This window comes from Anolis carolinensis, chromosome 6 (genome assembly GCF_035594765.1).
Source record: "Anolis carolinensis isolate JA03-04 chromosome 6, rAnoCar3.1.pri, whole genome shotgun sequence".
NCBI lineage: Eukaryota > Metazoa > Chordata > Lepidosauria > Squamata > Dactyloidae > Anolis > Anolis carolinensis.
The window spans coordinates 106,638,627-106,659,846 of record NC_085846.1 but is presented as its reverse complement, the minus strand read 5'-3'; the positions used below and the strand labels follow the sequence as shown (position 1 = coordinate 106,659,846).

General features: G+C 36.0%; 1 protein-coding gene across 13 annotated transcripts in view; it reads left to right on the top strand.

Moving 5' to 3' along the window:
- The window catches only part of wdr37 (WD repeat domain 37), a 56,781-nt gene that overhangs the window by 12,735 nt on the left and 22,826 nt on the right, over window positions 1-21,220 (top strand). For 2 of the 13 annotated variants that reach the window (XM_008112316.3, XM_008112308.3), the window contains 6 exons: window positions 8,554-8,731; window positions 10,225-10,321; window positions 11,258-11,353; window positions 11,502-11,566; window positions 13,401-13,484; window positions 19,355-19,490. In XM_008112316.3, coding sequence (XP_008110523.1) covers window positions 8,594-8,731; window positions 10,225-10,321; window positions 11,258-11,353; window positions 11,502-11,566; window positions 13,401-13,484; window positions 19,355-19,490 — 616 coding nt within the window. In that variant the 5' untranslated portion in view covers window positions 8,554-8,593. Of the gene's footprint in view, window positions 1-4,565; window positions 4,615-4,811; window positions 4,844-5,262; window positions 6,342-8,553; window positions 8,732-10,224; window positions 10,322-11,257; window positions 11,354-11,501; window positions 11,567-13,400; window positions 13,485-19,354; window positions 19,491-21,220 lie in introns of those variants that run through there. The other 11 variants (XM_003221939.3, XM_008112319.3, XM_008112310.3 and 8 more) reach the window with 10 other exon arrangements.

Below are 21,220 nucleotides of genomic sequence, written 5' to 3'. Positions count from 1 at the left end.
TTTAAAAAGCATTATGAGAAACCATAAGGAATGTATATATAAACAGTTCTATTACTAAATGGGTATGTATGTCCCTTCAAGTTGCCAACACAGCAAACATTAATATTTGGTAGTGTCAGAATTTGTTCTGTTCATGAGTTCAACATATATGCCACCAAACCTTTTTGCAGATTGTTTTACTAACACTTGTAGTCATCTCCTTCACTTGAACTGGACAAAAATAAAGAAGGATTAAGAAGGGGTTATTATAGGAAGAATTTTAGCCTCATGTTTATATGGTAATTCAGAACTTTGAGGATAATGGAAGCCCAATTCTTTATGTCATAATTTCATAGTTTCTTGTGCATATAGGGACAAATAGTCTCTACTGGATAGATAATGATTGAATAATTTATTCCGGAAATCAGCTGTAATGCATCTAGCAATGTTTCCACATTCTGCCCTATTTCAGCATGCTTCCTTTCCTGTCTTAGCATTTTTTTTCTCTCCAGGGTATATCAGATGTGTTTTTCTGCTTCTTGTTTTCTTCCCTATGTATTCTACCTCCATCTGTTGAGTCTTTAGTTATGCCAGCTGAATTTCTGGCTACTATCCCAGAGTAATATTCTTGACTATAAGTCTGTGTCATCCTTTTTCCCCCTTGGCTTTAGTGCTGACCTTCAGCTTTGTTCTTAATACTTTCTACTTAGGAACTTTCCCAAAAGGCCTAGTAGGTTGTTCCCTGGGAACCTAACACCAGGGAAACAGGAAGAGCTTTGATGTACATGAAGAGTAGAGCAATTAACTTCCCTGGAGTGTGACTGGTAATGTTAATGCTCAGATTTGCTCTCAGGATATAAATTATATTTAGCCATTAAGTATTTCCTTTTTATGTTCAGCATACATGTTGCTTCCTGGCCAATGTTTGTTCCTTAGTCATGATGCAGGGACTTCTTGATATACAGGAGCTTTGATTATCTCCACAATACCGAAGTATAAGATGGTGGACGATTAGGCAAGTAAGCTTCGATCTGCTAAGAGGTTTGAGTTCAGGTCTTCCTAGCAACACAAGTGTGACACTATTTTCAACACACAATGGCAGTGATTTATTAACAATATGTGATTTGTGCCTTGATCATCATTTTACACTTACAGTTAGTTCTTTCTCTCTTTTACCTCATCTATACTTGAGTCTAAGAGGCCCTATCCTAATAGTCTAAAACAGGCATGGGCAAACCAAGGCCCGGGGGCCGGATGCGGCCCCCCAGGTGCTTACCTCAGGCCCTCATTTTCCCTGTCCTCTCGACAGAAGGACACAGTGGCCCACCGCGTTCTTCTGCCAAAAAGATGGGGAGGAAGGCATGTAGCAGCTGAAAACTCTCTGGAGGCTTTCAGCCACTGTGTATCTCGATGTACTCATGGCATAAGGACAGTGCGAGCAGCCCACCTTTATGCTGGGAGAACGGCTCGAAGAAGACACACAGTGGCTGAGAGCCTTGTGGAGCACTCTCACCCTCTGCCTGTCTTGCCCTCCTCCCAGTATAATGCCAAGAGGACAGCCTGAGGATCAGGGGAGGAGGATGGGTGGGGGTGGGGGGAGGATCGGGGCAGTCACCACATGTCCCACTTTTTTCCCGGCATAAGAATAGGGCGGGCAGCCCCTTCTTTATGCTGGGAGGACAACCTAAGGATGTCCCAGGCCCTGCCCTGCCCCTGCCTGGTCCCATCCTCTCCTGGACCATTCCTGTCCCAGGCCTGGCATGTGTTGGCCTCCCTTCCTCCTGACCCAGCCCTCCCAGCCAGGCCCACAGTGCAGCCCCAAGACAAAAAAGTTTGCCCGTGTTTGGTCTAAAATATATGCAGGGGAAAAAGGAAATAACAAAAGTTGAGGATAAATAGGTATGCTGCTCTTTGAAATATATGTGTTATAGTTTTGCTGAGGTACAAATAAGACCTAACATAACATGAATCAAGTATCAATGGAAACAAGTAGCTTGGAGGATGAAGAAACTGCTGTCTACACTAGGGCTGAGCACTTGTGACCCTCTTGGTGTTTTTTTGTAGTATAAACATTAGTCAGTATGGTCAGTCATTGTCCAGAAACATCCAATCTAAATGAAGAAGCACTGGTTTCAGAGGGAGAAAGAGGTGCAAGTAGTCAGGGCATATAGAACAGGCATGGGCAAACTTCAGCCTTCCAGGTGTTTTGGACTTCAACTTCCATAGTAGGTTTGCTACTATGTTTCCACATTGTATTGACTGAGGATGCCCTGCAGGTTAAAAAATGATTTCTAGACATCTTCTTGAGTTTACACTCATGGTTTACTGGTCTGACATCAATGCCAGTCTAGAATAAATCTGTAACGTAAAAGCAGTCCTCAAGTTACGAATAAGGTTCTTTAGGTTTTTTCCCTTAAGTTGAATTTGTTTGTAAGTTGGAATGGGTATATTTTTAAAGTGAAACTCCAGCCAGAAATATGTATTTTGTAGCTTTAGATAGCATAGGGGTGAATGCTCCTGTCGTGTTTGTTTTGCTGTCTCTGGTCTTGTTCAGAGATTTCACTTCATTTTCTGTCCCTGTGATAACTGGATTTTTTAAAAAAATGGCTTGTTGTGGAGACAAGGATTGGCAAGAAAGTTATTATCCCATGATAATAACTGCTTCAGGGGTGAATTTTCTTTCCTAGGGCTAGATTTCCCTCACTTCCTGTTGTCTCACCTCTGTTCTTAAACGTGAGTCCCTTGTTAGTTGGATGTTTGTAACTCGGAGTTTGCCTATACTGTGGCTTGTCTTGTCCTGGTGAAAACCCAGCAATCATTTTGGAATAGCTGTCCAGTATGATTATCTTGTTATGCAGACTCTGAAACTTTTGAGACCTTCTGTTTCCAAGGAATACATTTTGGAAAGTGTTATTCTATGTCATAATACTTTACTGCTTGTTTCATTCGTAATTGAGAACCTGTAAATACCAATGCAAAAGTAAACTTCATATATAAGTTGAAGGCAATTTTGGGGACCAAAGTTACAGATTTTGATGTGACCCACGGATAAATCGAAGGTCATTCCAAGAGAGGAAAAGCACCTGCTGCCATTTTCCCATTCAGGCATTCAAAACAGTCAGAAGCTATATTGCTTTGGCAAGAGTAGATGTGATTGTGCTTCTGTTAAGTTCTTCTGGATATGGGCTAAGCTCTCACCTTTTGCCACTCTACCCAGAGAAGGGAATGGTTACTTATTTTGACTAAAATTCCAGAATTATACATGAATATATAAGCAGTGTATAAATGAGTTAAGTTCTGAAGGTGATACAGCAACCTCAGCATCCCCTGCAGCTGACTTATATAGCAATCACTTTGAAAAAAGCACCTCTTTGTTGTTTATGTCTGTCAAAAATAAAGGTTAGGCAATAATTTCTTTTGGTAGTTACCACCGTACTACCTAAGTCTGTTATGTTCCTTCTATTTCTATTGTTTTCAGAAACTGTCTCTTGATTACAGATCAATTTAGAATTTGAATTGAGAATTAAACTGGATGTTGGGCACTGAAATATAAATGGATGAAGGTTTTGCTTCATTGTTTATGCTTGCTCTGCCACCTCCCATCCATTTCTCCAATCTTTTAGCCAGTTTAAATGAACAACAACAAAAAGGAAGCACATGGTTTTAGTAATTCTTTCCACATTCGGACACTTCCTGAAACTGAGATCCTTACCTTTCATAATCACATTCACCCAAAGGATTTTTTTCCTTTTATTATACAACTCATCCTGATAATTGAATATCACACAAGCAAGCACAGTGCAATATCAACTCATGTTATAGAAGCTGATTTATTGCAGAGAACTCCGCATCATTGCTAGACTTTTGCTGTTGTGCGTAATTTTTTTCTCTTCCTTCCTTGTGTGGAAAGATTTGCTAGTATGTAAATGATTGAAGTTAAGTCATTTTCCTGGTGTGGGCTTGGTTGATCATTGTGCATACTATATTTATGCATGTCAGAGGAGGATTATCTTCAACTTAACAAACTAGTTAGTATTGCCAGTAAAGCACTGCTTTTTTGGAGGGTGAAATCCCAGGAAGCAAAATCAAATGGCAGTTTTAACTTTGAATAATCTATAGCTTCTTTATGCAAGCAAGTAATTTGAAAAAATGCCTTTTTGTCATATCAGATAGTAAAGTAATGGATTTAATTGCTAGTTTGTTGTTGTTCTGTGCCTGTGAGTTGTTTCTGACTTATGGCACTTTATGGCATTTTTCTGAGGCTGAGAAAATGTGACTTATCAAAGAGTGTGCAGTGAGTTGCCATGACAGAGTGGAGAATCCACTCTGCCACTTCGTCTCCAGGGTTGTAGTCCAACACTCAAATCACCACATCACACTTTTATTTGTATGCTTGAAGCTTTTAGTGTACACAGGAAAAAATGGTGGAAAGCGAGCACATTAATAGTTAGATTGAAATATAGCCTATAATAATTCCACTGAAATTGCTGCCATGGCTTGACTAAACCCTGTTGAAATAAATGGGATGCACTTTTAGTTGAAAAGATTTATGATGGTGCTGTAAGGGGTACCTTTCTGCTCTGTAGATATGCTGCCTCAAGAGCATGAATCAGCAAGATTCAGATCATACTAAAGGTAAACTGCTCAATTGTTTGAACTGATTTTCTAATTTTTCAGTAATTATTGATGTTGCCTTTACCTTGCTTAATGGCAAGAATTTGGATGTATTATTAGTTTTGCATGCTTTAAATATAATTAACTTTAACATTTAAAGTCTTTTAAATTTGTTTTTGTATTGTTTCACTAATCAATATTTAATGTGGTTTTCATAGGATATTTAACATGACACTGATATACTGGACAGGTAATTGCCATTGTTCTGAAAACCTAATCTTTTAGGGTGTATTTAGGTAACTAGACATTATCAGCTGCTTATCTCTTAGTAGTATATTGTCAAGGACTTGTTCAATTAATTCCATATTTTCAAATATGTAAGATGTTTGGGTTGTTGTATGTCTTTCGGGCTGTGTGGCCATGTTCCAGAAGCATTCTCTCCTGACGTTTCGCCCACATCTATGGCAGGCATCCTCAGAGGTTGTGAGGTATGGTATTCCATATTCCATACCTCACAACCTCTGAGGATGCCTGCCATAGATGTGGGCGAAACGTCAGGAGAGAATGCTTCTGGAACATGGCCACACAGCCCGAAAGACATACAACAACCCTGTGATCCCGGCCATGAAAGCCTTCGACAACACATGTAAGATGTTTGTTGTGAAGTGCAGCTGATGATGACACAAATCACTTTTCCAGCTTGGAGAAGTGATTTATTACAAGCATTTAAAATAATGATAGTTTTTTATGTTTATAATGCTGATCTGATAAAGGCTGGTTTGTATTTCTGGTGAAGTAGCTTGTGGATAGATTTACAGTATAATCCTGTCTAACCAGAAGTTACACTAAGTTTAGTGTGACTTATTTCCAAAGAGTTATACGATTGCAGTTTAAAAGTAACATGAAATACACTTATAGCTACTTCACACATGATGTTTTTCCTGCATTGGCTTGCTAATTTAGCTGTGCCAAAATATTCACTGTTATTGCATACAGTGGTGTATGTTTCTTGTACACCAAGCTACTCGGTTTAGGAGAAACATCACATATCAGCTGGCACTCGAAGATTGATCTTGCCTGTTCCTTTCCCCTTTCTCCTCTCTGTGTGCTTGCTTGCTGCCTCTTCAGTGTTAGGTTTGTCTTGCGAGATCTGGGGGAGAGCTTGCATGTGACATGTTTTTGTAATTAATGCATGAATTTTGCAGCCATGCTATTGCATGAAGATATTCCTTGGAACATTAGTGCAATGAAACACAGAATGATGATGTCAACTAAGTAAGCTGTTAGCATTTTATAAATCAGTAATGTACATTGTTCATATCACAATGCTTTGGAGGAGTTTGACAATGTCTTGTTATGTTTTGCCTTTTCTTCTTACTGGTTTCGGAGACATCTAAAATTGGGATGCCCATGGGGTAGAGATTGTACTTAAGTATTTATATATAATTCATTTCTCTATGTTCTTCGTAAGTAATATTAGTAAATGATAACTCAGTTATTCCCTACTCTCCACAGTTGGCTTTTATCACTTCTGCTTTCTCTTATTTTGTTGTCAATTGCCACCAAGTCAACTTTGAATAAGAGTCCTCTGTGAATAAGAGACCTCCAGGTCCCCTTATCATCCACAGCCCTGCTCAGGTCTTGCAGACTCAGGGCCATGTCTTCATTGATTGAATCTATCTATCTGTAATGCAGTCTTCCTCTTTTTCTGCTGCCTTCTACCTCACCAAGCCTTGTTATCTTTTCAAGTGAGTTATGTCTTCTCATGATGTGTCCAACGTATGATAGTCCTGTTTAGTTATAGTAGCTTCTCAAGAGAGTTCAGGGTTGATTTGCTTTAGGACCCATTTATTTGATTTTTTAGCAATCCACAGCATCCATAGAATTCTTCAGGATCACATTTCATATGAATTGATTTTCTTCCTATCAGCTTTCTTCACTGTGCAGTTTTCACAACCATACATAGAAATTAGAAATGCATTGGCGTGGGCCACCCTACTGTTGGTATCCAATGATATAGCTTTAAATTTGAGTATCTTGTCTAGTTCCTTCATAGCTGCCCATCTTAGTCTTCTTCTGATTTCTTCATTGGAATTAACAGAAAGAAACTGTAATAGGATTAAATTCCCTTTGTGAAATAGGAAATAACTGATTTAAGTTTGGAAAGGATGAATTTTTATATTGACAGTTAATGCATCATGAGGAAAATGTATTTCTCTGATCAGTTTGAAAGAAGTCTGGGAAGAATTAAATGGAAGAAGTTTAATAGTGGCAATGGAATTTGAAAAAGAGGTCCTATATACCATGTGAATTTAATCTGACAGAACAAACATTAATAGGTTGACTTTATGTAGTGTAATGTTTCACCAGGGGACACATTCCACTTTGTTGATAATAATTTTCTTACATTTGAAAACAGTGGTTGGTTGGTAGGCTACAAAAGGTTACATCATTAAAACATCCTTTACTCACATAGACACACCAAAATGAACGGTAGCCATTGACTGAATTTCTTGATTTCAAGTAACCTATCTATACTGCAGTTAGAAAATGTTGTATCTTTGGCTTTACATTTCATAACCAAGAGTTTTTCAAATACAGATTAATTGCTATACGTGTGACCATTCTCATTCCTCTTTCATTAGTTTGTTGTCAGATCTCTTAGGATTAGGGATAAGATCACAGTTGTTTTAAACCATACTTATAATTCTTTGCTTACTATTTCTGTTTTCTTCTTTGTTCTCCTAGATCTTGATCCTCATTACTGTTCCATTATATTTTCAGAGAATTAACATTATTTTATGTCAATATGAATTTATGCTGTTTAAACTTTGATCTCAAAGCAGTATTGACTGTTTTATAATGAAAATAGAAATTTTTTTGTGAAAATTAGGGCTGTCAACAATGAAATTTCAAATAATTAGCTATGATGCATATTTGATTTAAATTGCACAGGTATACACATATTCTTTATTTTTAGATCATGTGTATATAAGTATGACTCCATTTTAAAAGGGACATTTTTTCCTATGGAAGATGGGATGACTACTTCATGTAAGATGGTGTCTGCCTTCCGTAGGTTTTTAAAGTAGTTGTACTAAAAACAAGACGTATTAATAAAATTTACAGCAGGATGAATGGCAAGCAGCTTTTAATCAGGCTAAATGTTGATTAGTTGCAGATCTAATTGGTTAAGTGATTAAATGTTGTAGCCCTAATTGATGGGGAAAGGGAGTACAGAAAATGAAAAATGCTACTCACTTAGTAGGCTCATATTTATTTTTAGAAGATGTGGATGTGGCACAATTCTTAAATGCTTCTGTAAGTAAAGCACAACTTGTTTTTTTTAAAAGAGAGCAAAATAGTTCATAAATGAGTTGGTCTGGTTGGACTCAGATAATACAGAAAAATGCTTTAGGGAATTACATTTAACAAGTATTTAACAATGACTTGATAAGAGTCAAGATGTTGAGACATGCAAAATGCTGTAAGCAAGCCTCAGAAAATATTTGATTCTATATAATTTACTTGACAATGTCCATATATTGTTCGATTTTTAGTTTACACGTGTTTCATTGAACTATAGTAGGCATTTGATAGTTTGACAAAAGCATTTTGGAATTCGCTGTAGGTTTACAATTCAGTGGATGTGCATCTTGAAAATGCACATAGACCTTGAAGAGATTGATCTTTTAATGGTTTACTTTTTACACAGCATTTAATAGTGAAAGTGTGTTGTAATTATTTGTAGAACTAAGGTTGTTAATATTCATTATCTGCAATTTCTTTCTAAAAAGTAGAATTATATAGTTAACCTTCTTTGAAGATGTTTTTGCTTTTTTTTTTTGAAAGATTTAATTGAGGAAAGTCGTAGCTTAAAATTCCTAAAGAATTCTATAAGACTAAATGTTTCTATTACAGTTGTTACTAAAAAGCTTCAATAATTAATGCTTGATTTAGTTTATCTTAGGAGCTTCTGGGAAGTTATTTTTTTGAAGTAATGCCCACAGAAAGTGGAAGTTGTGCCACTGCTCGCCAAGCAAAGCAGAAACGCAAATCTCACAGTCTTTCTATACGACGGACGAACAGTTCTGAGCAAGAGCGATCAGGATTGCAGAGAGAAATGCTGGAAGGCCAGGTAAACATGCCTGGAAAATGTCTGCCTCTGTGTGTTCCTCAGTGTTAGATTTTACATCTGCAGTTTCACGACAGTAGATGTGATAATCTACTAAACAGCAAATCTGAGCAAAAACGAATGTAACAAGCTAATATGGAAGACCCATTTTCACACATAAAGAATTAAAACCCTAGAGGAAAATGTCTTTGAAATGTGCATGTTCCTAAGAACTGTGACCTCATTCCTTATCACCATTATCTTTCAAGACGATTGGGTTTAAGGGTGCTGTTTTGAGCATCATGGTTGACCTGAGGCTGGTTAAGATAATTGCTCAGAGGTTAAACAACCATGTGTGATGAAGAAAGAAACAAATGTTATTGCAAAACACATCCAAATGTGGCCATTGTCTCTTCAGCTTCTTCACCGCTCTGATATCAATCTTTTTTTTAGGTTCAAAAATCGGTAAAGATGCTTCAGTTTATGTAAATTGGAATGATTGCCATTTCTCTTTGAAACAACAATCCACAGATTGTTTGTAGGAATTTTGACCAACCACCTCATCACAAAGGGCTAAAATTAGCGGCATGTCCGATTTTATCTCAGACATTTCACTGACATTCAGGGTCCAGAAGCCATTGGCACACTACATTGCTACAAATGAAATATAAGCTTCAGAAGGACTGTTAGATTGGCAATTAAACATTTCAAAAACACTTAAACTGTTTTTGGGATTATGGTCTATTGAGCAAGATGTTTGTGTATTAATCTTAAAAATAAATTCTATTAACAGAACTCGTTGAATTCTGAGTAATTGAAAGTGGCAACCAGTCTGTCTATTTTTTTATTAAAAAGATTTCCTTGATCTGTTTCAGAGGGATGTCCAGTTAATCTTGTTGTGTGCAATTTCTTGGGCAAGACTTACATTTTATTGTAAATTGTGCTGTAGGCCATACCAAAGATTTTCAGCTGCAAGTTTATAGTGTTCATTGTCACAGCTTCATTAAAATAGTTGTCATTGCAAACAGTCCAAGTCTTTCAGCTCAGAGGGGTATGAATCACACATGCCCTGCATCTGAAATGCATCTGAAATATTCAAATAATATTAAATCTTTCTTATTATCTCACACTACTGATTACCAAAACGTTTTCTGTGTTCTTTAATTTTTTTTAAAAAAAATCCTCAGTATTCAACTCACTACTTTATTCTCTTGTGTTCCTATTCAAGGTACATTCTCCATGCTAATTGTGAATACTTTTAAAACCACTAAAAAGAAAGCTGCTTGTTGTGTATGGATAAAAATATGATTTAATTGGAAATCCAAACAGACAAGTGAAGCGAAAAATACATTCTGGAGTTGAATGTTTGAACTTGAAATCTCTACATTGAAATGATGAAACATAATTTCATAGTATTTTATGAAATACTTCAATGTCAAGCTTTGGATATAGTATCAACAAATAAGAATAAAATGATTTAAAATTTTCTTGTAACTTTAATATTTTATCACCTCCAGGATTCAAAACTCCCATCATCTGTTAGGAATACACTTCTGGAACTTTTTGGCCAAATAGAAAGAGAGTTTGAGAATCTCTACATTGAAAACCTTGAATGTGAGTTTATTTTTCTAACACTTTGTTTTTAAATGAAATGTATGGTTGTTGTAAACTCATGCTAGTGAATTTAGCAGTAGCAATACCTGCAAAAATGTGTGTGTGTGCATATAGAGCTTGCAAGCTATGTTTTGCATATTCCTGCATTATGAGGGGATATATTTTATTATTTAAAGTAGCAAATGGATTGGTCTGACTATAATGTATAAAGAAGAAATAAATGGCAAAGAATAATATACCGGTGGCCCTGCCTCTTTCACAAGTTCCAAGAATGAACAGAGCATAATTCCTGATCAGGCTTACAATGTGTGCATTACTCTTCTAACTAATATATTTTTATTCATTCCCCATGTGACTTAATCCACATTTTTCTTACCAAATATCTAAATTTTACAAAACAAACCCTTAGCAATAATGTCATGTTGGGTTCATTGTCTCCTTCCATGTGTAAAGGAATGAACAGATTCTGGTTGAGTAATGATTTGCTGATTTAGAAGAGAGAGCCACTCCCCTTCCTAAATTTTAATTTACTTTAGCCAAGTGTTGCTTTCACTAGTAGTGTCTTCTTAGAAATTCATTTGTTGAGATAGTGTTCAGTATGACATTTTTCAGAAGGCTTGAGCTTATGTATCATCATATTAGTAAAACACAACCATAAACTTCCTTTTTAGATGAGAAATGAAGAATTGGCTTGCAGAGTTACCGCCTTTGGAATTAATAATAAAAACTTTATTTATGTCCCACCTTAACTCCCCATGTGGACTCAGGGCGGAATATGTAATAATTTGGAATATATAATAATTAGAAAGTGATGTTTCATTGCTTGTTGTTTGCATTAATATGCTTTTTAAAAACATAAATAGGGATGTTTAATTTAAAAGTTATGATAGAATGTTTATTGTTTGCATTAACATGAACTTTATATGTCACTGCTAGTACGTAGAGAGATTGATACACTTAATGAGCGCTTAGCAGCTGAAGGCCAAACCATTGATGGAGCTGAATTAAGCAAGGGACAGCTGAAAACAAAAGGTAAGAAATTTGACTGTATGAGTCTCGTTGTTGACTTTTATAACTTGAGATGGTATTCTGTTGGAAGAGTGTTAATACCAGTTTTCAGAAAAACAGATAAGCAACTTTTTAAAAACAAATTTCCTTTTAAATTTATTTGTCTCAACAGCCAGTCATAGTACCAGTCAGCTCTCTCAGAAATTAAAGACTACTTACAAGGCATCTACTAGCAAGGTATGATAAACAATAAACTTTTCCTTTACCTAGAGCATCCACCCACCAACCTCATGTTGGCAGCTTTGTGTTAAGCACTGTGTATATGTAGGAATGCTTAATGAATTCTACCAGAGCAACTGGTTTCATTTTTTTTTCTGTAGTCCTTCAGAAGTGGTGCCTCAGAATGATTTACAGTATTATGAAAAATCAGATAGAAAATAGAGTAGCAAAAGGAGATTTGTAAGAGGATTCCTTTTGTAGATGTGAACAGAAAGCTAGAATTGCTATGGTTACTGATAGGATTCTAATTGTATTTCAGTTAAAATAGTTAAAAGAAGTGGTAAATGCATTTTGCCTAATAATCATAGTTCGTGGACATGATTTCTTTCGCTACCCCATTGCGAAGCAGTTTCATTTACTAGTCACATGTCATCTGTAGAGTATTTTCACATAAACCCTTCTTTTTATTTTTTCTGGATCAGATTTTCAAGTAAATCAGATTTTCAGTTGCAAAAAATAGCGTGTTTGCTATACACAGTTTTTTTTTTTAAAAAGTACTTAAACTTCCTAGAGTATCCGTAGATTTTTAGATTCAGATACCTGTCATTTCAAGTCTTGATTATCACGTGAAACCCAAGTTGCTTATTAGCCACAGAAAAAGGTTTATTCTAATTATTTATTGAAAGAGGTGCATTCTGAAAGGTTTTCAGAAAAATCAAGAACAACGTTACTTCCTCTTTGAAATATTCTCTTTTTTTTGTAGAAGTACACATATCAGCTTACACATTTTGAATTACTCCCTAGCATGCGTATGTGCCTTTGAGTCACCTGTTGACTTATGACAGTTTATGAATTTCACAAGGTTTTCTTAGGCAAAGAATCCTTAGAGGTGATTTTGCTAGTTTCTTCCTCTGGTCTAATGTAAAGAGGCTATTGGAAATGAGATTGTCTAGAATGAGCCTCTCTTATCCATATGATATCCACTACCAAATAAATGCAAGATTTATGGTAGGAGCAGGCTGTACAGGTTTGTTCCTCAGACTCCCAACACAGACCTCCTGCTAAGATTTTAAGTACATGGTACTTACTCCCCCAGTGGGATTTGGGCATCATTGAGCCCATTGTCAGCTGTGAAAACGTTTTAAATAGTACTCAAAATCTGTCCCCAGTGTACTGTATTTCAGTGTTATTATCTGTTTTAAAAGCCTAAATACCATAAAACGATTAGATCCCATCTGATCCTAAAAGCCAAGCAGGGTAGGAAACTACCAACAAATATCAGGTGCTGTAGGCTATATTACAGGGGAAGGAACTAGCAAAACCATCTCTGAGAATTCCTTGTCCAAGAGAAAACTGGAATTCATGTGGTTGCCATAAATTGACACATAGCTTTAAGGCACAAAACACATATACACACACATTCATCCATACGTACAGTATACCCTTCTTTAGGTCATTTTTATGTGATTTTCTTTAGTGTAAATTTTGTGTACTATAAATGGCCTACTGTTAATTTGGTCACAAAATATTAATAGATGAAGTATAATGACAACATGTAGATTTTGAAGAATTGTTTGAGATTATTTAGTGGGTTCCATTTGCAGTGCTCATTTTTAGTTTGAAAAATTGTCATCTTTTTGCTTTCTATGTTGTCTCTATTATGAATATTCATGTTGTGGGAAGGAAATATATCACACTCTACTTTGTTTGTATCGTTTATTTATTAAATGTGAACAGCAGATTGTTCATTCCTACATAGTCATTAAAGAAATTTGCTGTTAAGTGTTTGTTATAAATTGCTGTTCTTTAAAAGCAAGTGCTGAATATTTATCTCTTCTTACTTGCTACATAGCGCTCAAATTCTTTCCCAGGCAAATCAGGTGGACCTCGCAACTTCAGCGTGGGAAGCTGGGAAATATGGGGTGGAGACTCCTGGGTAACTGCTTTGCTTCCCAGTGTGCCAGTATGCATGCCCAGCTAAACAGTAGTGAGTGATGGAACGTGCAGAATTTTATATTAAGCAGTCTTCCTGCTGCGGATATCATATCTGTCAACTGTGCTCTCTTGGAGGACCTTGTGTCATCCAGTTTTCAGATACTTACTGCTTTTGCTTTTGCTTAATTCAAGTCAGGATCTAAATAAACTGCCAGATTTTCCACATTAGATTCTTCTCTTCCTATTACAAGCAACTGAAACAAACTATATCAGCTGACCAATTTCCTATTATAGGGCCTTAATGTTATTTTAAGTCTCAGGTTTTTCTGCAAAAGAAGGGAAAGGTTAACTGCTCCAATTCATTGTTATAGCTAAATTGTTACACAAGAAATTGTTTCTAAATTAAGTGCAATGCATTTTTGATTAGGTTTAGAAACTAATCGTGTTTAAAAAGTGCACATATTACTCTGACTTCCATGCAGTACTCACATAATGCTGCCATAAATTTGGTGCAGTAGCATGCAGACATTTCATAAGTCTTGAGATTGGACTTCGAGTAGTCTCAGTGGTGCTTTATTAAATTCCAAGAACTGAAGAATATTAGCTACACATGTATATTATTCTTTTACAAGTGAAAGGAAGACCAGTTTTATTAGGTGACACTAAAGATGTAATCAGTATTGTGGTAGAAGTATTTTGCTTTTTCTGAAAACTACCCTGGACAAAAGTGTATAGCATTTTGCTAGATGAAGACCCCGATTGACAATGATGAGATAAGACTTTAATCTCATTTACAATCTCCTCAAATGTAATTGTTGACTCCCTTTAAATGTATTAGGAAGTAGACTAGTCCCCATTTGTAAATCTTGTCAGTCTGTATTCTTCTGAAGCATTTTACATGAGCAACATTGTGGGAAATTCTAAGTAAGGAAGACTAACGGTCTAAGTTTAGTAAAGATAATGACTTTCTATTCAAGAGCTATTTTTTCAGATGTCCTCTTTACCTTAAAAATTAACATATCACAGCAAAGTCACTTTCATATGTAGGTCTCAATGGCTTTGTGAAATTAGCAGTCATTAAGTCCTTCCTTCTTAAAGGCCTATCTGCATGGTTACAAGTCTTGTTATTAATCGACAAGCAACTGCTTTGCTAAGACTATAGCAACTGACTGTCTTGCACCTCAAAGGAAGCTGTACATATGTACAGTGATCTGGGGTAATTCTTCAGTACTAAAGATCTATACATTCTTTTCCACTGTCACCAATGCATAACAATACAAAACCCCTATCTAATCGGAAGAAATGACTGCTAATAAACATGCTGAGTGGTCAGAGAGAAGAAGAGAAATGGTTGAGAATGAACCAGTATGGAGTAATTGTGCATACTTACTGGAGACACAGTTTGGTCACTCTGCCTAGTTGTCCCGAAACCAAATTTATGTTTATATCCTCTCTTGATTGAGTCAACTTTTTAAAGTACTTTTTCCCTAGCAGAAGAAACAAAAAACCTGAATAATTCAGTACAGTGTTCCCTCACTTATTGCGGGGTAATGTTCCTGGACCACCTGCAAAAAGTGAAAATTCGCGAAGTAGAGTCGCAGTATTTGTGTTGTTTACAATCTCACTGGCAAGTAGAGTCTCTGTCCCCTCCTCGCGCTCCCGCTGCCGCCGCTGCCTTGTGAGGTGAAAACAAAGCTGCTTCAGCTTTCTTTCCTTTCCTTTTGGCTTCTCCTTTTTTTCTTCCTTCCTTAGGCTTCTCCTTAGGAAGGAAGTAGAAAGAGGGATTTATAATATTATTTTATAATTTATACTATTATTTTAGTGTTTATTAAAAAACCGCGAAACAGAGTGTCCGTGAAAAGCGAACCACGAAGTAGTGAGGGAACACTGTATTCACAATCGGTTTGCATAGTACTGTAGTTCTAGGGGATTCCTTAGTGAAAATAAATGGAAAGCAGATTTATTTATTTATTTATTTATTTATTACATCATTTCTACCCCGCCCTTCTCACCCATCAGGGGACTCAGGGCGACTTACAATATACATCAAAAACACAGTTTACATCAGATTAAAAGTCTTCCAAGATTAAAAAATTACAATAAAATTGGAATATACGTTAAAAAACCTGTGTAATTGTACATTTAAATATAAGGTCTTTGTCACTTTTGTAACAGGAGACACTCTGTTAGATTGTTAGAATTTAAACACTTAAGAGAACTATGTTGTGCAAATTTCTTAGGAAACTAAAGAGATTCTATGATAAATTATTTTTCTCTTTGAGATAAGTTGTAAACCCGAGAGCCTACCAGGGCTCTTTCTCACTTCTTATTAACAGTTGAGAGATATGCAGGTTGTTATTCTGCAGTTCCACTTCTCATACACAACTACTTTTTGTTTGAAGACATTTATTAAATCTGACAACTGAATTTTAATATTGCCTTGAAAATTTTATGATTAATTCCACACTGTGGTTGAAGTACTAATCTGTACCTAGTTCTGCAAGAATTAACACATTTTCTTTTCAATGCATCCATAGAAATTATTGCTTCTACTTGCTTTGAAACAATTCTGTTCATTAACTACTCAATTATGATTCCATCTAGGTTTCATTTAATCATAGTAAATATTAACAAGGAGGAAAAAATGGAATACTGTCACTCCCCAAACTGTGTTAGGCTTCCTTTAGTCCTTAAATTCTTTTCTCCCCTGAAATTTAATGTTGTATGTTGATGGAATACATTGTCTTTTATTCTTTTGGTTTTTATCATTGAATACTCTTTCAGACCTTGCTTGTAATAACAGAATTGGCTATAATTAATTTTTTTCTATGTTTGCTTACAAGGCAATACATGTTGCAACAAGGATTTTGGTCTAACTAGGCTCTGATTATAAAACACTCCATATAACTACTTCTAATTCTAAGATTATGTCTAGAATTTTTAATGAGCCTTCTTAATTAAAGATGAGTATAGACATACTCTCCTTTCAAGCGTTTTAATTCTTTTTATGGCAGCATTTTTAGTTAATACTGCAATTGATACAACGCCTGAATTTTCTGTTGTGGAATAATTTGCAACAACATTGGTTTAGTTTAACCTCTCTGTGTTGGTTTTAGATGAAATTACATTTAGAGTAGGTCATTACAATCAACAGAATTTAAGTGAGTTTTGATAAATGTAATTCTCAGTGATTTGGGTGAGTCTTCTCTGACCAAATCTGGATGTATTTCTGTTTTCCAAAGAGAGCTGCAAATATTAATGGTCCAGTTCAGTGAAGATATTGCTACAAAATATATGCTTTCAAACATAGCTCATATTTATTTTCTGCTAAACAAAAACTCTTAGAAACTCACCTGAAAACACTGATATTGGAAATTAGCTATATTGTCTGCCATACTTCATTTATTGCATGTCAGGCTTCTATGTTTTATTCATTTCACATCAGTAATGAGTCTGGCACCTGTCTATGCATTAGTAGTCATTGCTCAGCACAAATCATTGCATTATGCTGAGGAATTTGTGCTTTTTTTTAGCTTTTACTATTTTTATAGAACCCCTAGTTGATATGCTCCTGTTGTGGCTTGCAATATGAAACACCAACATAAAAAGTGCACGTAGGTTTTGAACCATCAAGTTTTATTGTTGGCGATAACTCAGATTCCCAGCCAGATTAATAATTATTCCTTAAAAGGTGGCATTGAAAGTCCTGATTTTAGTCACCCAAACCTAGCAGAAAATGTTGGCAGAAGTCTCAGGATAAATAAGAGTTATTTCAGGATATTCAGTCATTATCCATTGTTGTTATTATGTATCTTCAAATCATTTCTGACTTATGGGAACCCTAAGACTTTTATTTCCAAGATTTGTTCAGAAGGGAGCTATCTTTGCCACTTTCTCAGGCCGAAAGAAGGTGACTTGCTCAAGCTCACCTTGTGGGTTTCAGTAACCAAAAAGGAGTTCAAACGCTGGCCTTTAGAATCATACTCAACTACTGTTCCACTATGGCTTTCATATTAAATGAGCCATCAGAATAGGTCTTCACAGTAATTTTTGAATCCATCGCCAAGACTCTGGAAGACAATCCTTTACAGGCACAAGTGATCACCGTAGTTATTCTGAATTGATTTTATATGCTTGCGGAGGGAACACAGAATTAGCATAGAAGACATTGAGCGGTTATTCAAATTTTATAGAACTTGGTTGAATGTTAAGAGTAAATTCTGGCACAAAATGCACAAGACTTTTGACATCATTTTTGAGGGGCATGACCCAAGACGGCAAATATTTTGCATCTAAACTTTGTTTTATTCTTAGTTTTTTATTCTGGTGATCCAAATTTCCCAAGATCATTACACTTAGTTCTATGTTTTGAAACATAGGCCCTACATCTTTTTAAAAACTTTTATTTTTTATTTTACACAAAAGGGAAGGGTGGAGGGAGAAAGGCAAAAACCAGTTTATGGTGACATTTATAAAATGCAAACTATCATCAACAAAGCAAATACAATCCATATATTCAAAAAGTGTCCAACCAGAAATGCCAAAAATACAAATTAAAATGTGGATAGAGCAGTGAAACAATTGAGTAAGTGATGGCGATGGCTGATCTATTTAAACTTGGTGTGTAAGTCTCTTTGCAATTGCAGGAGCTCTAGCTATCCATTTTTACTATCCCTCTGTTATTTTTTGCCTTATAAAATGTAGCTTCATGATGCATGGCAATCTGCAAACATCAAAGATTTTCTAAGATCAAATAACATCAATCTATTTCCAACCAAAAGGGTGCCAGCACAGATCGTGACCATATCATATGGCTTAGAGAGGCATGGTCATTCATACATTGCAAAAATGTGACTAAAGCAGCCAGCTTCTTTCTTAAAAGGCATTATGGTATCCAGTATGCCTCAAACATTCAATTTTAAATTTACAGAAACTGAATTTTTAGATATTAAAGCAACATTTCAATTGCTTGTATTGCACAGTATCTTCTTTATTAGTCAAAGTCTCAATTTTAGAATGTAAAATTTACTGCATTAAATAAATATTTTTAAAAGTTATTGTTGCTTTAGATCTTTCTAAAATTTCAGTTATTTTTATCTCCAACAGTAGTGTCAAAACACTCTGCGTACAGGGAGATTCTGGAAAAGTATGAACGGCTTACTTCCCTTTTTTTGTTTAGTTTTTTTTAAGCAGCAGTTGCAATTTGGGAAAGGTTTTCTCCATTTTTTCTCCCAAAGGCACTAATCAGAGCAGGCAAGTAAAGTAATTAATATAAGCGTTCATTAGTCTTTTCTCCTATTTTTTTCCTATCCTTTATTTCATATTGTGTATTACTTTTTGAAAGGAATGTTTCATTGTCATGCAAAAGCAGCTGGCCTTTGCTTTCAGATTGTTATTTCTAGCTGTTTGTGCTAGCTGTGGTATTTTGCCATTTCACATGGCTTTGGAATTTTTATGCCTTCTTTCTTTCCCACTTTAGCCATTTTTGGCTAGCTGTATTTGACAAATAGATTTGTATGGTGCATACAATTTATTTTAGATAGAAAAAGTATGCGCTCCTCAGATTATACCCACCTGTTTATTGGAAATAGGTAAGGGAGAATCTGAGACCTCCTAAAATACTCACATTGGGCCAAATGCTGCTTTGGCACACCCAATAGAATGCCCTGACCTCACATAGGCCAAATTTGGTCCCGTTATTTTTAGGAGAAAACATCTCAGAGCTAATGCATCCATAGATGGCTACAGTTAAATGTATCAACAGTTTTTATGTTGTGCATTTAAGCAGGATGGCGGTGGCTGGGGGGTGGGTAGTGATAAGCAATTGTATCTCTACTAGTATCTCAGAGGTAACTCTTGCTTTTTTCTTAGATTGTATCCAGCTTCAAAACAACAACATCCAGAGCAATCTGCCAGTTGGTGAAAGAGTATATTGGTCATCGGGATGGAATTTGGGATGTCAGTGTTACGAAAACTCAGCCAATAGTTCTGGGGACTGCATCTGCTGGTAATGTGATTGTATCATGTCTTCACAGTTACCCATGATGTTTGTTTGAAAGGATCATGCTCAATGAGCAGTCAATGGATTCCCATTTTTGTCCACCCTCTTTCCATATTCTTTGCCAAAGGAAAGATGTTTTCAAGTTCGTGCTATTTGTGTCTCTAGTGAAAATTTAGTCCACAGCTTTGAAAATGTAGTTCACAATTCTTTGATTTTAAATACATTTCTTTCTATAAGAGGGAATTGGTGTCTGATCTGGCAGCTAGGCAGAGTGTTAAGCTCAAAGTGTTGTTGAAGGCTTTCATGGCCGGAATCACAGGGTTGTTGTGTGTTTTCTGGGCTGTATGGCCATGTTCCATGTTCCTGGAACATGGCCATGCAGCCTGGAAAACACACAACAACCCTGTTAAGCTCAAATATTTCTCTAGCGATGTCCCTTCATCTATTAAAAGTACCTATAGTTCCTCTTGCTAGGTCTCTGTCAAGACAACTATAGTAATTCACTTTTAACTGTTTGAGATGCAACTTAAGAAAAATTATTTACTACTTTTTAAAAGAAGGAATTTCTTATTAAATAACAAAACTAACTTAAATCCTAAATAGCTATTGTTGCACTTTTTTGTTGTTTTCCTTCTCAAGTGAGTCTGTTAAACTTTGTTAGTCCACTTAGCAACTAACAATCACTTTCTTGTCTGCTTTTAGAAGCTAAGCAGGCTTGAGCCTGGTTAGTACTTGCATGGGAGAACACCTGGAACTTCCAGGCAGGGCTAGGAGAGAGCCTTGTCTTTAAACCTGGAGAGTTGCTGCCAGGATTGACAGTACTGTAATCTGTGGTCTGTCTCAGTATAAAGCAGCTTCCTGAATTCTTATGATTACATGCATTATTTAGTCTTAAAGTATGCACTTTCCACTGCTTTCATAGGATACATTTTTTAAAAATTGGCTTGTAGAGCACCCACATAATCTGAAGCAGGTTGAAAAATATTTGAATGGGGGAGGTACTGAATTTATATTTAAGAAATCTTTCTTCCCTGTATGTATTTCTGCATCTTCTTTTCTCCATTTTACTAAAAGGAAGTATTCAAAGACATAGATGTGTTAATTTGGAATAGTTAGCAATGAGATCTTGTAGCATCTTTGACATTAATGGAGAGGAAAAAGTTGGTAACATAAGCTTTTACAGACTTAAGTTTGTGCAGACTTAAGTCTATGAAAGCTTATCCTACCAACTTCTTTCTCTAATGCTGAAAAAGGAGTCTGAAATACTTTACTACCACCTAATGGCCATTGGAATATAGCAGGAGGACATGTTTCAAAGAAATTAGAAACTCGTAAGTAGGCGAAGATCAGTTTAATTTTTCATACTACTGGAGCAGCTTCTCACCACAGAAGACGGAGAGGAAGTCTCTCATGTCCCTCAAAATCTTCTGTAGAGAAAATAGTGGAAACTATAAAGGCAATAGGGAAAAACCTTTAGCATAGGCAGAAATCTGCTCTTGCAACATTGGATTCTTCCTGTAACTCAGAAAGCAGCTTGCCACTTGGTTATGGTTTGCATGTATGAATGAGCTATCTCAGATAAAAACAGCACAGAGAAGTTTTATTTCCTCAGAATTGGTGGTTTTCAGTCGAGTCAGTTCAGATACTCAGCAGATATGAAGCTAGGAGAACCCAAATGTACATGAATCAGCCGGTTGTACTAGGCCATGTAGTGACAAAGTATTTTGTCTCATGAG